The 18,603-nt window shown below is 42.5% G+C and overlaps 3 protein-coding genes across 6 annotated transcripts; 2 read left to right on the top strand and 1 right to left on the bottom strand.

The window, feature by feature from the left end:
- Positions 1-2,490: 2,490 nt before the first annotated feature.
- LOC130176403 (CD59 glycoprotein-like) lies at positions 2,491-5,895 on the top strand. 3 transcript variants are annotated; one of them, XM_056387481.1, is made up of 4 exons: positions 2,491-2,647; positions 3,975-4,155; positions 5,029-5,130; positions 5,494-5,895. In XM_056387481.1, exons 2-4 carry the CDS (start codon positions 4,098-4,100, stop codon positions 5,691-5,693), a joined length of 360 nt encoding a protein of 119 aa, XP_056243456.1. In that variant the 5' UTR covers positions 2,491-2,647; positions 3,975-4,097; the 3' UTR covers positions 5,694-5,895. The 3 variants fall into 3 exon arrangements, with proteins under 3 accessions (XP_056243456.1, XP_056243457.1, XP_056243458.1); XM_056387482.1 differs by having other exon boundaries at positions 2,512-2,647; positions 4,080-4,155; XM_056387483.1 differs by having other exon boundaries at positions 2,528-2,647; positions 3,939-4,155.
- Positions 5,896-6,726: 831 nt separating this feature from the next.
- kcnj11l (potassium inwardly rectifying channel subfamily J member 11, like) lies at positions 6,727-12,243 on the bottom strand. The gene is made up of 6 exons (XM_056387480.1): positions 12,108-12,243; positions 10,771-10,961; positions 10,200-10,439; positions 9,838-10,107; positions 8,638-8,845; positions 6,727-7,364 (listed from the first exon to the last, which is right to left on the bottom strand). Exons 2-6 carry the CDS (start codon positions 10,927-10,929, stop codon positions 6,931-6,933), a joined length of 1,311 nt encoding a protein of 436 aa, XP_056243455.1. The 5' UTR covers positions 10,930-10,961; positions 12,108-12,243; the 3' UTR covers positions 6,727-6,930.
- Positions 12,244-13,171: 928 nt separating this feature from the next.
- Positions 13,172-17,932, top strand: zgc:113426 (uncharacterized protein LOC562128 homolog). 2 transcript variants are annotated; one of them, XM_056386756.1, is made up of 4 exons: positions 13,172-13,399; positions 14,765-15,043; positions 15,780-15,929; positions 16,447-17,932. In XM_056386756.1, exons 1-4 carry the CDS (start codon positions 13,364-13,366, stop codon positions 17,407-17,409), a joined length of 1,428 nt encoding a protein of 475 aa, XP_056242731.1. In that variant the 5' UTR covers positions 13,172-13,363; the 3' UTR covers positions 17,410-17,932. The 2 variants fall into 2 exon arrangements, with proteins under 2 accessions (XP_056242731.1, XP_056242732.1); XM_056386757.1 differs by having other exon boundaries at positions 13,181-13,399; positions 14,950-15,043; positions 15,842-15,929.
- The last annotated feature ends 671 nt before the right edge of the window (positions 17,933-18,603 follow it).

Here is an 18,603-nt window from a genome sequence, read left to right as displayed (position 1 = left end):
TTCTTTAGATTCTCTATTTCCTCATTAGCTTGATTTTTAAATGCATTTCCGAGCAGCGGCCTGTAGGCGGCAGCAAAGCTCCGTCAGGGAGAATCCCCTGCTGTGAACAGACCGTAGAAGAAGAGGAGGACTGTTTGGATGGAGGACCAGAAGAAATGGCGAACACTTACAGAAGTAAATTCATTTAAATTCAACTTCAGGTTTTAATGTGAACAGTTTTAACGATGCTTCTTTAAAGTTAATGTTTGACGTTGTAAGTGTCGTTTGACAAAAGCGTTGTTTGTGTCTGTACGTGACGTCGCTTCATGTATTAAACATGTTCTCAGTGACGACAGTTGTTTTAATCCGCGGTGGTGGAGGAGGCATTTGGCGGTAAATCCACACCCCTCCCGCCGGCGCTGCCTCGCGCGAGGGGCGGAGCAGCGGTGCTGCAGGAGGAACAACGCGGGAAAGCTGCGGATGTAGTTAACATCAGGCCTGAATACCAACACACTTCCACCCCTCCCTCCTTGCCTCCCCCCTTTTCAGATTAGATTAGATTAGATTAGTATTTTAGAATTATTATTAAGATGTCTGTATTCAAGGCTGAACTAAATGTAAGATACTGGGAGACCTGCAGAGGTTTCACTTTGTTTTGGGTTTTTTTTCTTGGTAAAATTTGCTTTGTTTCCTGAATTTAAAAGAATAGTTCGACATTTTTCAGAAAAGTATTTATGGGGTTTCTTGCTGTGATTTAGTCAGTGTCAGGAACAGGAAGAAATGCTGTTATTCTGACTGGGAGTGTGGACACTTTATTCCAGGTGCTAGCGTTGATGCTAATCTGAGTCCCAGCAGATAAACAGGATAAATGAGCTTCTTCTTCTTCTTCTGTGAGTTTGTAGCAGTTTGTCACCAAGTGAAACCAGATCCAAACAAACAGTGAACAGCTGAGTTGATCATGTCAGAGTTAATGTTGTAATGACTGTGCTAACAGTCTGTTGAGTCACCATCTCTGACTCTGAGTCACAGGTTTATTAATGTTGACACCTGACCTGAGCTGGGTGAGTCAGTGTTTTAGCACCGCGCTCGTCGCAGCTTAAACACACTTCGATTTTTACTGCTGCAGTTTCAATCCAAAAACATTTGACTTATGAATGCCAATATTTTGTGCTATGCCTTATACTGTGTGTGTGTGTGTGTGTGTGTGTGTGTGTGTGTGTGTATCTTTGTATACCGACGTTTGGCTGATTGTAACCTGACTGCAGAGCTGCAGGGCGTTGAAGTTGTTCATGTTTGTTGCTGAACTGTGAGATTTTTCACAGAGGAGCCAAAAAGAAATGTGTCACTTGATTTCTCTGTTTGCTGTTTTCTTCTTTCTGTTTCAGATGCTTTAAAAATACATTTAAATGTTTATATCTGAAGGAGTTTGGTCAGATGTCTTGATTGGACACTGTTGCTGTTGTCAGGTTTTTGGGAAGTAAGTACATTACTACTACGTACTGTACTGTCATTTTTTATTCCATTGTCTTCATCTGCTCCACATTTCAGAGGGAAATATTTATACTTTTCACTGCACTACATTTATTTTACAGCTTTACTTTGCAAATTCAGATTAAAAATTCAAAATATAATCAACAAGTTACAGAAGCAGAGAAAGGCCGTAATCGCCAGTATTTTTTTATCTCGTTATCTCAGCAAACCCTTCCACAGTGGAGACTGACTGTTTTCACCTGACTCATATTGTTCCGCTGGATTTTTTTTTTCTTCAAATGATTTATTATTATTCAAAACATTTTCCATTTCATCTTATTAAAACTATTAAACGTTGAAAATGAAGAAACAGTCATAACTTCTGAATATGATACATAGTCAAATATGGACAATACATACAAATAAAATAAATAAGATCAAAGGAAATAAATGCAACAATAAATAAGGATGATGAAACAAAAATAGTTTAAAAAAACCTTTTTCAAAAGGACAAAAGCAAACTATATACACAGGGCTACCGTGAAAGAAAACAAAGTATATACAAATATTCAAGGCTTTACGAGTTTCTACTGTTTTTATCACTTTACTGTTCTTTAGTCCAAGTAATGAATCAATATAGTGCCCAGTTATTATTTTGAATTGTTGTATATGTGATTTCTTTTTAGTCCATTAGTATTGGTGGATGGATGTAGTATTTATTTTGTATTTAGTATTTAGTTTTTTCCATGTAAAATAAAGAGACTCAATATAAATAGTTTTTTATGATCAATATCATTCTTGTCATAAAAATATAATGTTTCCTCTTTCTAAATGAAAAGTTGAACCAGTCAACATCTTCAAGAAATATTCTTAATATTGTAAATCTAATCAAAAAGGCATTCATAAAGAAGCAGCTGAGTCATTTATTGATCGGTGTGCGCTGCTACAGTTTGTCTCTGTGTCTAAACTGAGTGCAGTACTGAGGTCTAACGGCAGGGGGCGGCAGCAGCAGCATGCAGCCTCCGGAACAGCAGAAGAAGAGCTCGACCAATCACAGCGCTCGGGTGTAGTCTGGGCTTTTTTGGCTTGGGTGGTGAAATATGAAACATTCCCAGTCAGTGCCCTGGTGGGGAACAACACAGGTCACCTGGTCTCATCCTCCCTCCTCGCGCCGTGTGGCCGCTGCTCTGAACCGAAGGTAAACACTGTGCTGAACGTGGGCAGTTGAATTTATGACATTATTTAAGTTAACGTAAACATGTCAACATTGGGCTAATATTTAATGTTGATTACATTAGCCTAACGTGACGCAGTTTATTACGCTAGCTTGTGTCGCAGTTTGTAAAACGTGATTTAGGACTGTATAGCTGCTGCAGTAGCTGCGTCATGACCATGTGATATATGTTTACATGTAGATGACCCGCCTTGCTCCGTCCAATATGGCGACCACGTTGACATCGGTCAGTTGATGTAGTAATGTAGTTAACCCTCGTGTTACCTTACTGTTGTACCTACATTCATTTTCAGGTGAACAGGCCTCATTAAATCACCTCATCATTATGTTCATATGATGTGTAGAAAGTCAAGATTTTACTCTTGTAATATTATGACTTCATTCTCGAAATTTCCTCAATGTCGCTCCAATACTCATATATTCATAAAAGTATTTTATTGATAATTAATAATTAACTATTTTTTCTTACACTACCGCATACGTTTCTGTAATAAAAACACATGTTACAATACACAAAATAAATCCATTTTTATTGAATAGCTGAAGGCACCCGACATGTTGAATAACTTGATAAGGGGGTGAGTGGGGAAATGACTGTGCAAACCACAGCAGTGAGCAAGGTGTGACACCAGGTAGGTCACACCTGCAGGTATTGCAACACCTGCCCGTTCATTTTATAGCATGTAGATGAGGAAGTAAGGTCCGAAAGAAGAGCAGGCAGAGGAGTGACGGGTTTAGAGACAGAATTAAAAGAAAGAAATAAAAAGTCTTTAACAGACACTGAGAAGTCTCACGTCATTGCTCGATCCTACAGTGTGTGAGTCTGTGGCGTGAAGGGCAGCTGCGTGGCGTGATGCCACTTTACACACGGGGTGAAGAATATGTTGAAATCCACAGCATTCATTTTGATGTGTATTTTAAAATGAGAGGCAGAAGTGACTGACTGTGAGTGGTTGGGGGGGGGGGGGGGGGGGGGGGGGGGGGTTGTTAAAGACCAAGGCCGCCACTGAATGAAGAGTTTGTCCAATTTATGCATCAAAACACAAAATACAGTTTCTCTCACGGTTATTGTGCAAGAAATGGCCGCTCCACATCCCTGTGACACATTCAGGGTGTTCACAATATTTCCCTGTGGTATGTCCGTTTCTGTGACATCTGTTTCCTGTTTGTTCTGCAGGACATTCTTCTTGCTGCCCTTCATTAGTTTCTCCCAGTTCAAGAGTTTGTTTGGGGCGTTTTCTTTGTGTGATTCAAGGGTCTGAGGTCAGGTGGTGTGGTCTGTTGTTGATAGGATCAACCTATCGGGTCGCAGTGGAACGGGATCGGACACCAAACCCAGCCGGACGCTCCTCCGCCGCTCTGACCTGACGCCTTCTCCCGTCTGGTTTCTCTCCAGGTTTGTCCCTGAGACGACATGAAGCGCTGCCTCGGACTCCTGCTGCTGCTGCTCTGGTGTGGGATGCTGCAGCCGGGTGAGTGGACCGGGACACGGGCCCTGAACGCACCACACCTTCCTTCAGCCCTGCTTTCATTTATCAAGCCAGACACTTTTAAAGTTCGTTAACAGAGTAATTGACTTAAAGAATACTAACACTTTACATTGTTTGACACTTTACTTTCTTATAGAATGAACATTTAAGTTTTAAAGACAAAGAACTGAAGTAACTTTCAAACTAACTAATCTATAAACCAACAGTGACTGAGATAACAGCGGATCCATAAATCAATCTGCTGGTTTATTGATCTGTATTATCATATTGACAATATAGTAAAACACAAGTGGAATCAGATAAAGAAGTTTTTAAATGTTAATTGTTGATTGTTAATTTACATCTGTTCACATTATAAAAATATTTATAAACTGATTAAACATGTTGAATAAAGTGTCATCAGCCCTCAAGCTAAACGTATTATCATGGAGGAGGAAACTAGTTTTAGAAGGTGTGTGTGTGTGTGTGTGTGTGTGTGTGTGTGTGTGTGTGTGTGTGTGTGTGTGTGTGTGAGAGAAGCTTTTATGAGTCAGTCCATGAAACAGTTCTTGACTTTGGCAGAAACAACTGACGCTTCCTCTCAACAGATTTAAAGGAACATTCATCCACTTCACTTTCAGTTCCTGTTTTTTAAACAGGAACTGGTTTGAAAATCTCTGATTATCTCAAAATAATCGAACTTTTCCAGAAACGACTTCACAGACTTCCGTGTGTCAGAGTCTGTGGACTGAAAACAAACTGGGAGATGAAACAGTTTATATTATAATAAATAATATATAATTGGATTGGCTAAAGTATTAAAACCAGTTTCTTCTTCTTCTTCTTCTTCTTCTTCTTCTTCTTCTTCTTCTTCAGGAGCTGCACTTCGCTGCTATAACTGCATTGATAACACCGGGCCCTGTGAGAAGGTCCAGGACTGCACGAATGAAGACGCCTGTCTCGTTCTGACTGGAAAAGGTCAGTGTCCTTAAGAAATAATAATGATAAGAAACAATAATGATAAGAAATAATAATAATAAGAAGAAACAATAATGATAAGAAATAATAATCTCTGTTTGTGAAACTTTTCATACAAAAAAATACAGCTCCAAGTTTCACCCTCAGTTTTCCCACATGAACGATCCAGGTGTCGCATCAAACACTTTCACAGCGTCGAAGGAGAAATTTAGTTTGGTGTAAAAAAACAATGAATGATGTCAGTGAGGGTCCTCACAGGTGTAGTAAGACTGACGAGTGCGTGTGTGGGTGTGTGTGGAGGGGGGGCATGATGTCATCACAGGTGTAGTAAGACTGACGAGTGTGTGTGTTTCTTGTCTACAGGTGGGAAGACCGTCAGTCAGTGTATCAGGTACACGGACTGCAAATTGTCCAACCTCGGTGTGATGTTCCCGTCCATCTCCAGCTTCACCTACCGCTGCTGCACAAGCAACCTGTGCAACTCCGGCAACGCCGTTACCACGACAACGCCCATCCTGGCCCTGCTGGGATCCCTGCTGACTGTGTGCTGGTCCTGGATGTGAAGTCATGGAGAATAACAACCTGCAGCAGTTATAAAGTTAACACGAGCTAAACAGATGCTGTTGTTCTGTCGCCTGTTTCACTTCCTGCCTCTCAGGTCACATGTCAAATTAATTAATTCACTTCTTCAACTTGTTTTGCTAATTTGCATTTCAGTACTTTTATATCATCTTAAAAATAAATACAAAGAAGAAAAGTTTTCAATTCCCTCTTTCTTCTGGCTTCTTCCTGCAAACACCTCCGACACGCCAACCTCATGAATATGCTAATTAGCGTATGATGTCATCTAGAGACCTTCAGCAACTTCTCCTGCAGTTTTACCTCCTTTCTGTTGAGCGTAGTTCTTTAGAGCAGTTTTCAATCAGGTTCTCATTTCACACTCTGACCATGTCCAGACAGATACAGGTTTTTACCTCGTTACGTTATCGGGTTTCAATTAATTTTATTGATGGTACAGATTTATGACTTTTGGGTTGTATAAATAAACTTTATATACATTTATAGTTTCTGATATTAAAATAACAACATCCCAATCTGTCTGTTAGTTTCAGTTCATCAGTCTGCGGCTTGAGCCTGTTGCTCTCTGCGTCTTTGATACGACCAGTCATTTACAGATGGTTGGGCGGCGGGGGAGGGGCACCTGAAAGGGTTAAAACAGGGAGGAAACATCTTACAATTTCAAACGTGTCTGAAGACCGTCATCGTGTCGACCTCAGCTGTTTACTATTGATTCCATTAACAAAAGATTTTTATCACCAGCGGAGACGAAACGGAACCTGCGACAAAAAATCTCCAACATGTCGATGAAGAAATTAATAAAATGGAGTTTAAATATAAAAACGAATAAAATCTCTTTAGGAGAGAAAAACTGTGGCTCCAAAGTCACTGGAACAAAAACCACAAACCTGAAGAGACTGAAACTGAACCACAACAACTGGATATTGTTGCAGGTCCAGAGCCAGATTCAGATCTAGATCCAGAACCAGATCCAGATCCAGATTTCCCCTGAATTCTGTAGGAAAACTCAGAGACTCCTCCGGTCGACTGTTTTATTATGAGACTTGGTTACAATCATTTAAATCTTAGAATAAATGTTCTTTGAATAATTTTACATTAACTGCTGGAAGTGTAGGGAGGAGTCAGATCAGAGCGTCATGTGACTGAGGATGAGTCGAGGTAAATACTGTGTGTAATAATAATCCAGTTTGTAGGTGGAGCGGGGACAGTGTCTCCAGGTGTTCAGTCACTCATGTCTTCCAGTCCGTCCTCTTCAATCTGTCGTCCAATCACCTCCAGCTGCACTGTCTTCTTCTGTCCTTTCTGCTCCGCCTCTCTCTCCGCTGGTTTCTCTGATTGGGCGTACCAGGGCTGAGGGGCGGAGCTGTCACAGGTCCGGCCTCCTCTGCGGAAACCTCCTCTTCCGGCTCGGACCAACCCCCATCCCTGCGGCTGGACCTCGGACCCCCCCTCCTGGACTCCCCTTGTCTGGTCCAGCTCCTTGGCGCTGAGAGACGGCATCCGGACCGGAACCGTGTTGCCGAACTTGGAGTAGTCAACGCAGTAGCGGCCGTCCTCCTCTGTGATGATGGAGACGAAGCGGCGCCCCCACAGGATCTCCTCGGGGGTGTAGGAGGTCCGGGCCTGCATGGTGATCCCTGTTGTCTCCACCACACCTGAAGACAGAGACAGACACAGCTCAGCTGGGCCCGGTCCAAATGCACAGAACCTCAGAACAACTTCTTCTGTTGGGTTACTGAAAAAATCTGAAATGATGAAAGTCAATGTTTCAGAAAAGAAAGCTTCAACATGTCACCTGACGAGGACAGGTGAGACTGATCGGGTTAATGAAACCAAAACATTTTTATATGATCAATACAAACCTGAAGTGAAAATCAAAAGAGAAAGAATTCACAAAATAAACATCAACACAGAGAATTCTTCAACGTGAGTCTTTGTGTGGAAAATAAACTGACTACATCATCAGGGCTCTTATTTTGGAGTATTTCTGCCTCCTGGTGGCCAAAAATGGAACAATGCAGCTAAAAGAACGTGGAAGCTGGTCTTCAATTAATGATTATTAAATATGTAATGATAACATTGTTTTATGTAAAACGAACTAAATTAAATTATTTTATCAAATTATTCTAATTTTTACCTGTATTTGTCAACTCCTGCTGTTGCTGCTCTAAAAATAAATAAAATAAATATGACAGAACTTGATTTATTCTCATTTCTTTAACTGCTTTACTTTACATTCAAATTGGTAGTTTTATGTGTATTTTATGTGAATTCTTAAAATGAAGTAAATTGCACACGCTATTATTTAAAAAAATGTATTAGTTTAAATCCAAATTTTAAGAGCAAGAAAAACATTTCTTTAATTAAATATTTAAAGGAGCTATTTGTGGGTTTTGCAATCGCTACATAGCTAACATTAGCACTAGCACCTGTTTGTTCCTTTACTCACCAACAGCTGTCTCCAGAGGTGGAAAGAAACCATTTTGTTCCGCTTCTATTTCTATCACTTCCTTTCTAGTACTGAAGTTAGCATGCTAACCAGCTAGCTCCTAGACTGTCTCATCATTTTCCGATACCGAGTCACTGAAGTGTAAGAGGACATATTATGACCTTTTGTCTGTTAAATGCAACAATGACTGAAGCTCTTACCAACACTGCTTAGTAAACAGTTGTTGATGCTAACGTTAGCTACGTAGCAATAGCAAAACGTACAAATTGCTCCTTTAAGATATGTAAGCAAAATTTTAATGATAATTAAATGTTAAAGTGCGAAGATGAACGTTGAGTCTGGAGGTTTTGTGGAAGCATCAGGTTGAAACTTCTCTCTAACTCTCATCAACAAACAGAAATATTCCATTGTATTTAACATGTTGGTATTTCCATGGCAGATCCTCCATAATATGAGTCCAGGTGCGCGTGACCCCTGACCTTCCAGGACGACGATGATCTCCAGGTCCTCGGAGGCCAGGGACTGGGCGGAGAGCTCGTACAGAGGACTCCCTCTCTCCATGGTGTGGCTGATGATCAGAGGAGAAACCAGGAAGATGCCGTTACTCCTCAGAGGGTTCTCCACCTGAATGTCCAGCTGACACACCGGGATCACCTCGCCCTCCGCCGTCACCGTCCGCCGGATCACCTGGAGGGAAAACCTCAGGCTAAACAACCCGACACAGTGACAGTGAATCAACAGCTTCAGTGTCACGAACCAGACGAACTGAAAACAGCCGGAGAACACGAGGCCGGTCCACCATGAGTCCTGCTTCATCTTCAGACTCTGATTAATGTGAATGAGGTTTATATTTCTGTACAGTTAATATGAGGCCACAGCCAGCTGCTGGTTAGCTTAGCTTAGCATAAAGATTGGAAACAGCTAGCCAGACTTTGGACAGAGAAATGCTGCTTTGCATCTCTTTGTTGTGGTTTTGTGCATCTTTCTTTGTTTTGTGTCTCTTTGTGTCTCTTTGTGTCTCTTTGTGTCTCTTTGTCTCTCCTTGTGTCTCTTTGTGTCTCTTGGTCTCATTGTGTCTCTTTGTGTCTCTTTGTCTCTTTGTGTCTCCTTGTGTCTCTTTGTGTCTCTTTGTCTCCTTGTGTCTCATTGTGTCTCTTTGTCTCTTTGTGTCTCTGTGTCTCTTTGTGTCTCTTTGCGTCTCTTTGTGTCTCTTTGTCTCTTTGTCTCTTTGTGTCTCCTTGTGTCTCTTTGCGTCTCTTTGTGTCTCCTTGTGTCTCTTTGTGTCTCTTTGTCTCATTGTGTCTGTGTCTCTTTGTCTCTTTGTGTCTCCTTGTGTCTCCTTGTGTCTCTTTGTCTCATTGTGTCTCATTGTGTCTCTTTGTGTCTCCTTGTGTCTCTTTGCGTCTCATGTGGAGATTTGTGGGTCAGTGTTTCATAAAGCAGCCGTTCTGTCGTCCTGAGTTTAATTGCGTCACGAATGTTTCTGATGCGCCAGTTTGTTCTGCAGCTGAAACATGAAGGAAAAAATCAACAGCCCTGACTTTAACTGAGCTCTGACACCTTCGGACCTGGACCTTGACTCTGGACATGGATCTGGACCTCGTAGACATGAACAGCTTTATGCTACATGAGCAAACGGCTGCTGATGAAGACCATGTGATACGGCTGAAAGCCTTTACCTGCAGCTGCACGGTGGCAGAGATGATCATACTCTTCCTCAGGTCTCCGAGTCTGAACATGAAGGTCGGCCGGCCGTTTCGAGGAGCGATGACAGCGTGTCTGGAGAAGATGAGCGTCTCCGCTCGCCGGTTGGCCTGGGCCGTCTTCATGAAGACGCAGCCCAGCATCACGGCGTTGATGATGAGACCCAGGATGTTCTGGATGATCAACACGGTGATGGCCAGAGGACACTCCTCCGTCACCATCCTGCCGCCAAAACCGATGGTCACCTGGGGGGGGGGGGCATGGAGTTCACAGCTCATCAAACATCAAGACAAGCGCACCTGGATCAGTCAACCTCACACACAACCGTAGCTCTCACCTGGACCTCGATGGAGAAGAGGAAGGCGGAGGTGAAGGAGTGGATGGCGGTGACGCAGGGGACGGGGCCCGGCTCGCCTTCGGGGTCACGAGGCTCCAGGTCTCCGTGAGCGAAGGCCATGAGCCACCAGATCATGGCGAAGAGCATCCAGGAGCAGAGGAAGGCGGAGGTGAAGATGAGGAGGGAGTGCTGCCACTTCAGGTCCACCATGGTGGTGAAGACGTCCTGCAGGAACCGACCCTGAAGCAGAAGGATGCAGGTAAACACACCTGAGCAGAAGCTCTTGTTACAGCGCTGCAGCTAACGGCTGAACTGATGATTCACTGATGAATCAATAGTTCATGGATCATCATCTTTACTTCTCGTCTTCTACAAACAACTTCCCCAAAAGATTCAGTTTTTATTGGATAAAACAGGGAAAAGCAGAAAATCTTCTCATTGAGAAGCTGGAACCAGAAAACGTTATTGATGATTAATCGATAATTAAAACCGTGTCTCCTTATCGATCGACTACGCTCTGAATAGACATGAACAGACAGGTGAGGTGGCGGGTTTCAGGGCTCCGGTCTACCTGCTCCCTGATGTTCTTGTGAGCCACGTTGCAGGACCCGGTCTTGGTGATGAAGCGGGCTCTCTGAGACCTGGAGCGGCTGCGGTTCGGCTGGTTCTGGTCCTCGGCCAGGCGGGTCAGCAAGAAGCCGTCCGGCAGGAGCCCCTTCCTGGCCAACATGATGCTGCTGCTGCTGCTGCACACCTGTACACCTGCGCACACACACACAGACACACACGTACGTCACCGACACACTGTCATCATCACTACGACCACTAGATGTCACCTAGCAACAAAACCTAACTATGATGTCATAACAACCTGCTGCACAGACGACCTGTGGTTTCTTACAGGAGGACAGTCTCTGCACTAACTAGTCCCCTATTCTAACCTTAACCATCACAACTAACTGACTAACCTTTAACCAGTTATTGAACCTCCATGTCCCACAGGTGCAGCGGACTCCGTCTGACCCTCCATCAAACATTCGACCTCAACATTACAGCTGACTTTGTTTTGTTTCACCTTATTTACATCTGTAATTACATTTTGTTGTTGTTGATAATGAATTCTGTTTCCACAGTTTGACAAACATGATGTAAACAAACACGGATCCTCAGTGTGTGTCCTGGAGTCAGTCAGTGGGTCGTGGTTCGATTCCTGGTTTGTGGAAGTGTCCTTGAGCAGGATACTGACCTCTGATCAGTGTGTGAGTGGTGGAAGTCTGAGATAGTGTAAAGTGCTCTGAGAGGTCGATAAGACAGGAGAAGTGATGTGTAATATCAGAGTCCATTAAAACATGTTGTTCTCTGACCCGAGCTGGAACACGGAGGTTTGTTCTTCCAGTTAATCAGGTCACAAACGAGGTTTCGAACAGGTTTCACTGAATTAGTAAAGATGAATAAAATCACACGAACTTCATTCAGCACAAAGGATCTTTGTCTGTGGTTTAAGGCATGAGCAAAGACGTATGCAGCCAGTATAATTGTCTTTATATTAAAACTATGTCACTGAACAAACAAACAAACAAACAAATAAAAAAATAAATACGTGTATTTTTTTGCAGGATCTGTCCAAAGAAACAATATGCACGTCCTATGAGTTTAACATATTATGATATTAATCATTCTACTGAGACTCTGCTCCTCCAGGAGATTTTATATCATTTACAATAAACACATTATGAGCTGATATAATAATTTAGCATCAATACATTCAGATTAAAAAAGCACAGAGAGGATCATCTCTGCTGCACTACCCGTGTTTACTCAGGATGAACGGAAGCGGATCAGCTGAGCATCAGCTGTGATTACATCAGTGTCCATACAAACACAGGTGATGTAAACAGGTGAGGTTACCTGCTCCGGAAGCTGCAGCTCTAAAAACTGACTGATGCTTTTATTTATGTCGAAGAGCAACACGACACCTACTCCATCGGTCCAACATCAGGATGTTTCAGACGTGCTCACAAACACCAGGACACGAGTCAAGTTCACACTCAGCACAATGCTGGCTTCCGCTCGTCACCTTCAAAATAAAAAACCAAGACGTTTTCGATAGACATGCAGCAAAGAGGAAAAGAGCAAGAGGAAGAAATATGCATCAAAATCCAACTCTAACTCCAGTAAAGTTGATTGTTAAAAATAAGAAATGTTTATTAAATATTGATTAGTAGAATATAAAATTACACCAACACATATCGGCACACTGTCCTTCCTCAGTATGTGTTTTAAGAAATGTTCAAATACGAAACTCAAACAATACAAAGCCAGAAAATTATATAAATTATATTTACAATCTCACTTAAACCTTCTGAGTTTTTATGAGACGTTCCCACTCTTTTCAGACTTTTGAAATCTTAGCGCTTGTGTCTACTACTATTTTGAAAGCAGGCTGTGGCGGCTTCCGGTACTGTGTGATCTGAATGTGTTGAAGCTCGGTGGCTTCAGCTGCAGGATGCTGAGCAGCTTCACTCTGCAGAGGCTTCCTGCTGCCGCTAGAGGGCGGGAGAGGAGAGGTGACTCCTGAATCCAAATACATCATTCTAAATTTATTGGTTTATTCATGGAGACTCTAGTTATTTAAAATATATGTGCTTGAATTACAGGGTTATTAATGAAAAACACCTGATAAATGTGTCAAAAGTCAATTGAATAACATTATTTTTAAGGTTAACACAGGAAAGAGAAGTAATGACGTTTGGATTTCTGTAATTTTGAGAGATCTAATGAAAAACTAATTTTGTTTTTTAAATTTAATGAATTTTTTAGACAGATATGATTCACATAAATGCAAATTTCCTGTTACCATTCTTTTTTTGTTTGTTTGTTTGTTTGTTATGTTAAAGGAATTGAAACAAATTGTGTATTGTATATTGTAAATAATAATTTTATAATTTTTTTTATCATGAATTTATTTATGTATTAAGTTGTCTACATTGTCTGCTACTGTTTCCATGTGTTTATCTTTATCCTTTTTCTTTAGATTCTCTATTTCCTCATTAGCTTGATTTTTAAATGCATTTCCGAGCAGCGGCCTGTAGGCGGCAGCAAAGCTCCGTCAGGGAGAATCCCCTGCTGTGAACAGACCGTAGAAGAAGAGGAGGACTGTTTGGATGGAGGACCAGAAGAAATGGCGAACACTTACAGAAGTAAATTCATTTAAATTCAACTTCAGGTTTTAATGTGAACAGTTTTAACGATGCTTCTTTAAAGTTAATGTTTGACGTTGTAAGTGTCGTTTGACAAAAGCGTTGTTTGTGTCTGTACGTGACGTCGCTTCATGTATTAAACATGTTCTCAGTGACGACAGTTGTTTTAATCCGCGGTGGTGGAGGAGGCATTTGGCGGTAAATCCACACCACAGTCAGCCGTTAATCTGCAGCTTCGCGCGGCTCTGAGCAGCTCAGTGTGTCGGTTTACAGTGTTTGTATTAACATTAACTTAACCAGTTATCTTTACCAGCATTAACCTGACTAACCAATTATCTCTACCAGCATTAACCTGACTAACCAGTTATCTTTACCAGCATTAACCTGACTAACCAGTTATCTTTACCAGCATTAACCTGACTCTAACCAGTTATCTTTACCAGCATTAACCTGACTAACCAGTTATCTTTACCAGCATTAACCTGACTAACCAGTTATCTTTACCAGCATTAACCTGACTAACCAATTATCTCTACCAGCATTAACCTGACTCTAACCAGTTATCTCCCCCAGCATTAACCTGACTAACCAGTTATCTCTACCAGCATTAACCTGATTCTAACCAGTTATCTTTACCAGCATTAACCTGACTAACCAGTTATCTCCCCCATCATTAACCTGACTCTAACCAGTTATCTTTACCAGCATTAACCTGACTCTAACCAGTTATCTCCCCCAGCATTAACCTGACTCTAACCAGTTATCTCCCCCATCATTAACCTGACTCTAACCAGTTATCTCTACCAGCATTAACCTGACTAACCAATTATCTCTACCAGCATTAACCTGACTAACCAGTTATCTCTACCAGCATTAACCTGACTAACCAGTTATCCCCCCAAGCATTAACCTGACTAACCAGTTATCTCCCCCATCATTAACCTGACTCTAACCAGTTATCTCTACCAGCATTAACCTGATTCTAACCAGTTATCTCCCCCAGCATTAACCTGACTAACCAGTTATCTCCCCCATCATTAATCTGACTCTAACCAGTTATCTCCCCCATCATTAACCTGACTCTAACCAGTTATCTCTACCAGCATTAACCTGATTCTAACCAGTTATCTCCCCCAGCATTAACCTGACTAACCAGTTATCTCCCCCATCATTAATCTGACTCTAACCAGTTATCTACCCCATCATTAACCTGACTAACCAGTTATCTCCCCCATCATTAACCTGACTAACCAGTTATCTCCCCCATCATTAACCTTACTCTAACCAGTTATCTCTACCAGCAGTGACCTGACTAACCAGTTATCTTTACCAGCATTAACCTGACTAACCAGTTATCTCTGTTAGTGCGTGTTAGTCAGAGAAGAAGAAGAACAGAGGCTGAAACCTGAAATCTCACCTGAAAGAACCAAAACTAAGTTTAACAAAAGCAAAGACATGCGTCGCCATGGGAACCAGTTTGAGAGGAAGTGTGTTCAGGAGCTTTGGATAGAGACGGACATCAGACTGATGATGAGTCTCCGTCTCCACAGTGACGGACAGAGACATCAGGCTGATGATTCATCTTCGTGCCACCAACGCAGCCATCTTCACCGGGAGGAGGAACTCCGCCATGAGAGGCTGGAGGTCAGTCTGCTTCTTCTTCTACTGCACAAAACCACCATAAACCCTTTATAAATACACTTATTAATTCATGGATAAATGATAGAATTTGAAAAGACATTTAAAAAATGGGAATAAAAAACTGGATTCCCTCTTCAGTTTCCATTTCCAGCTGCTTTTCCTATTAGCTAATCAATTAACATCATTTAGCTTCAAATCAATTAGCTAATAGGAAAAGGAAAAGCAGCTGGAGAAAGGAAATGAGTGTTTTATGGCGGTTTTATAAATCTGTTTTTAAACCTGAAGCATTTATTGATGGATTAATCGTTCTTTATATAACAAAAATTTATGACATTAAAATATAAAATGAAGGAAATGCTTTATTGCTTTTCCTGTGACGTCCCTGTTCCTCCATAGTTTTGTAGTTTCACCATTTATTTATTTAGTATTTTTCATTCTTTATGCTGCTCTTCTCTGCTCATCTTTTTTATTTCTTTTATAATTATATTCTGAGCTGTGGACAGATTATATTCAGATTATTAATATTCTCTGGCACATTAATCACTTGATGTTCTGGATGTGACATGTAGTTAAACTCTGCTCAGTGGATCATGTTTGAACTAAAGATCAAACTCCATTTAAAAGAAATGAAAAGCCAATGTTACTGATGGAAGGCAGATTTACACCCTCTCATTACTGAGTTTGCCCTGATGTGATGAACTAAGAACCAACACCAGAACTCTGACCTTCACCTCCACAGCTGTCCCACAGCTGCATCATGTCCCGTCACATGACTGGTAACAGGCTGTGCTCTTGCTGCAGGGCCATCAGGAAGGAGATGGGGCTGCAGGGGATGATGTCAGCGAGGCAGCTGAAGAAGAAGTGGGACAACTTGAAGGAGAAGTACAGGGTGAGCGAAGTTTGATCGGAACACACAACATGGTGCACGGTGGAAACTGTTGTTTTTATTCCTCTGTGTCGGCGACGGTCAGAGCGGCAGCCATTTTGTTTCCTGGTTGTCCGTCCATCTCGTTCTAATGGACACGATGTCTCAGTAACACCTTCACTGAACTTCTTCAAATTTAGCACAAACACTCACTTGGACTTTAGGATGAACTGATTAGATTTTGATGGCTAAAGGTCAAAGGTCAAGGTAAGTGTGACCTCACAAAACACCTTTTGGCCATTACTCAAGACTTCACAGCAATTATGACAAAATTTCACACAGATGGTTGAAATGTTTTCTGTGGCTCTGGATGAACAGGGATGAAACCTGAACCAGTCTGAGTGGAGGAGGTGATTCTAGTTACTCTGTGGTTTTTATTGATGAAACTAACACAAACCCAAAATGTTGAACTGTTCCTTTAAGCAGTTTGTGGAGTTTTGATCGACCATGAGCTGAAACCCTGATGTTCCTTCCTGTGTAGGTGCTGAAGAACCCTCCGGAGGGCATGGAGGACTTGACCAGGCCCAGCTCGTGGCGCTGGTTCCACCTGATGGACGAGGCCATGAGCGGCCGCCTGGCAGGGACCGCCAGCGTAGTGCAGCCGTCCCTGCTGGACGAGGACGAGGAGCACACCTCAGACCTGCCGCCGCTCAGCCCTCCCAGCACCAGAGAGGCTTTTTCTTTTCCTGGACTCAGTGTTGTTGAAAGGGGAACCGTGGAGGAGGGGGGGGCGCTCGGGGGGGGGCTGGAGATCAGTGGGATCAAAGCAGAGAACAGAGCTGAGTCACCTGCTGCTGCAGCCGGAGGAGACAGAGAGGGTCTGAGAAGCCCTGACGTTCAGCCTGTGATGGGCCAAAGCCAGACCGCCCTGCTGTACGCCACGTTACCGCCGGACACCGGCAACACGCCGTGCTCCTCCAGAGACCTGGTCAGAGAGGCCGCCGAGCTGGACAGGAAGCTGTGTGAGCTGCAGAGGGAGAGAGAGGCTCTGGAGAGAGAGCAGGCCGAGTTCGACAGAGAGCTGATCGCTCTAGAGAGAGACAGAGAGCTGCTGAACAGAGACATGGCCGCTCTGGAGCGGGACAGGACGGCTGTGGACAGAGACCGAGCGGCCGTGGAGAGAGAGCGAGCGTTTCTGGACCGAGACCGAGCGTTTCTGGACCGAGACCGAGCGTTTCTGGACCGAGACCGAGCTTTTCTGGACAGAGACCGGGCTTTTCTAGAAAGAGCCAGAGAGGACTTAGAGAGAGACAGAGCTCTGTTCAGGAGAGAGAGGGAGGGGGAGGCTGTGGACACACATCATGCCGAGATGATGACGGAGAAGGAGGTGGTACTTCAGACCAGGTTCTACCAGAGTCTGATGGCCTCAGATCTGGACCCAGACCAGCTGGAGACCAGACAGAGACTGGTGTCTTTGTTCCAGAAGCTCGTTGAGAAACTGTGAGTGGAGGGTGTTTCCATGTGTGTTGTATAGAAGTGATGAAACCCTCCCAAAGATCTGGACCTGAGCCGCTTCTGGTGGTCCGGTCGTCCCTGGTGTCAATAAAGACTCAGCACTCCTGTCCCGAACTCAGGAACAGGGTTTTTATTGGGCCTCTCTTAAAACAAAGTTCTGTCTTGTTCCCAGTGATTCATTGAGTGATGCTGTGACCTACAGTCTCTTTAGCCTGTATTAGTCTCCATGTAGTCAGACTGTCTCATTACAGCAGCTGATCACAGCTGAATCAGCTGATCACAGCTGTCTGCAGTGTATCATGATGTTCTGTTTTACTGTGATACTGAAGGAAACTTATGGAGATCTGCAGGTAGAAGCTTTTTTCTCTCCAGTTTCCAAACAGATTCATGGAGCTTCATTCATGATTGACATCAGAGGTAGAAAAGAAAACCTCTGACTCAAGTGAACGAGAGGGAGACTAAAAACATCCAGTGGTGATCTGTCAGCGTGAATTAAAAGGAAATAAATCTGGTGATGTTCTGTATGTTTCCTCTTATCAAAGTGCTGTCATATATGTGATTCCTCTGAACTGTTCATCATGAACACACCGTAGTTCATTGTGACTCACATGTTCACACCGTCCTGCTACATACTCCCTACAGCACCACATGCAGATTAATCCAGCGCTGAAAATAGTCCCCAACAAATACATTATATCCTCCTGTTTGTTTGGTAGAAACGACAGTGATCAGCTGTTTGAGGAAATTACTGAGACCAGAATTAAGTATGTAAAATACTGCAAAGAGATGGTGACTCAGTATTAACAGGAGACATTTTACTGCAGATGAAGCTGAGAGTACGTGTGTACTTTTACTTACATTGTTGTGTTGGTACTTTTACTGAATACTCAATATGAAAACAGCAAATACAACAAACAAACAAACAAAAACAAGACGAGAAGACAAAGAAAACGAAGAAGAATGACTAATTAATCAAATCAAACAGAAGTGGAATATTTACAAATATCGTTCAGAAAATGTAATTGATTAGGTCACAGTTCAAGCAGACATGCCAAACATCTGTTGTACATTATGGTATTTTTTTCTGTTTTCTGATGTTTTATTATCTAAATTATTAATTGATTAATCATAAAAATAATTATCAGAATAATCGATAATGGAAATAATTGGTAGTTTTAGTTCT

Source organism: Seriola aureovittata, chromosome 10 (genome assembly GCF_021018895.1).
Source record: "Seriola aureovittata isolate HTS-2021-v1 ecotype China chromosome 10, ASM2101889v1, whole genome shotgun sequence".
In the NCBI taxonomy this organism is placed as follows: Eukaryota; Metazoa; Chordata; class Actinopteri; order Carangiformes; family Carangidae; genus Seriola; species Seriola aureovittata.
Note: the sequence above shows the minus strand (reverse complement) of the source record. Positions and strands in the feature narration are given on the sequence as shown.

What these genes read in the sequence shown, in the direction of transcription:
- zgc:113426 (XM_056386756.1), top strand. Translation starts at nt 13,364, where the DNA reads ATGGAGGACCAGAAGAAATGGCGAACACTTACAGAA. An exon ending in TCCGCCATGAGAGGCTGGAG is followed by an intron (nt 15,044 to 15,779) that starts GTCAGTCTGCTT and finishes TCACCTCCACAG; the next exon opens with CTGTCCCACAGCTGCATCAT. An exon ending in ACTTGAAGGAGAAGTACAGG is followed by an intron (nt 15,930 to 16,446) that starts GTGAGCGAAGTT and finishes CTTCCTGTGTAG; the next exon opens with GTGCTGAAGAACCCTCCGGA.
- LOC130176403 (XM_056387481.1), top strand. Translation starts at nt 4,098, where the DNA reads ATGAAGCGCTGCCTCGGACTCCTGCTGCTGCTGCTCTGGTGTGGGATG. An exon ending in GTGTGGGATGCTGCAGCCGG is followed by an intron (nt 4,156 to 5,028) that starts GTGAGTGGACCG and finishes CTTCTTCTTCAG; the next exon opens with GAGCTGCACTTCGCTGCTAT. An exon ending in TCTCGTTCTGACTGGAAAAG is followed by an intron (nt 5,131 to 5,493) that starts GTCAGTGTCCTT and finishes TCTTGTCTACAG; the next exon opens with GTGGGAAGACCGTCAGTCAG.
- kcnj11l (XM_056387480.1), bottom strand. Translation starts at nt 10,929, where the DNA reads ATGTTGGCCAGGAAGGGGCTCCTGCCGGACGGCTTCTTGCTGACCCGC. An exon ending in TCTTCTCCATCGAGGTCCAG is followed by an intron (nt 10,108 to 10,199) that starts GTGAGAGCTACG and finishes CCCCCCCCCCAG; the next exon opens with GTGACCATCGGTTTTGGCGG. An exon ending in CTGCCACCGTGCAGCTGCAG is followed by an intron (nt 8,846 to 9,837) that starts GTAAAGGCTTTC and finishes TTTTCCCTCCAG; the next exon opens with GTGATCCGGCGGACGGTGAC.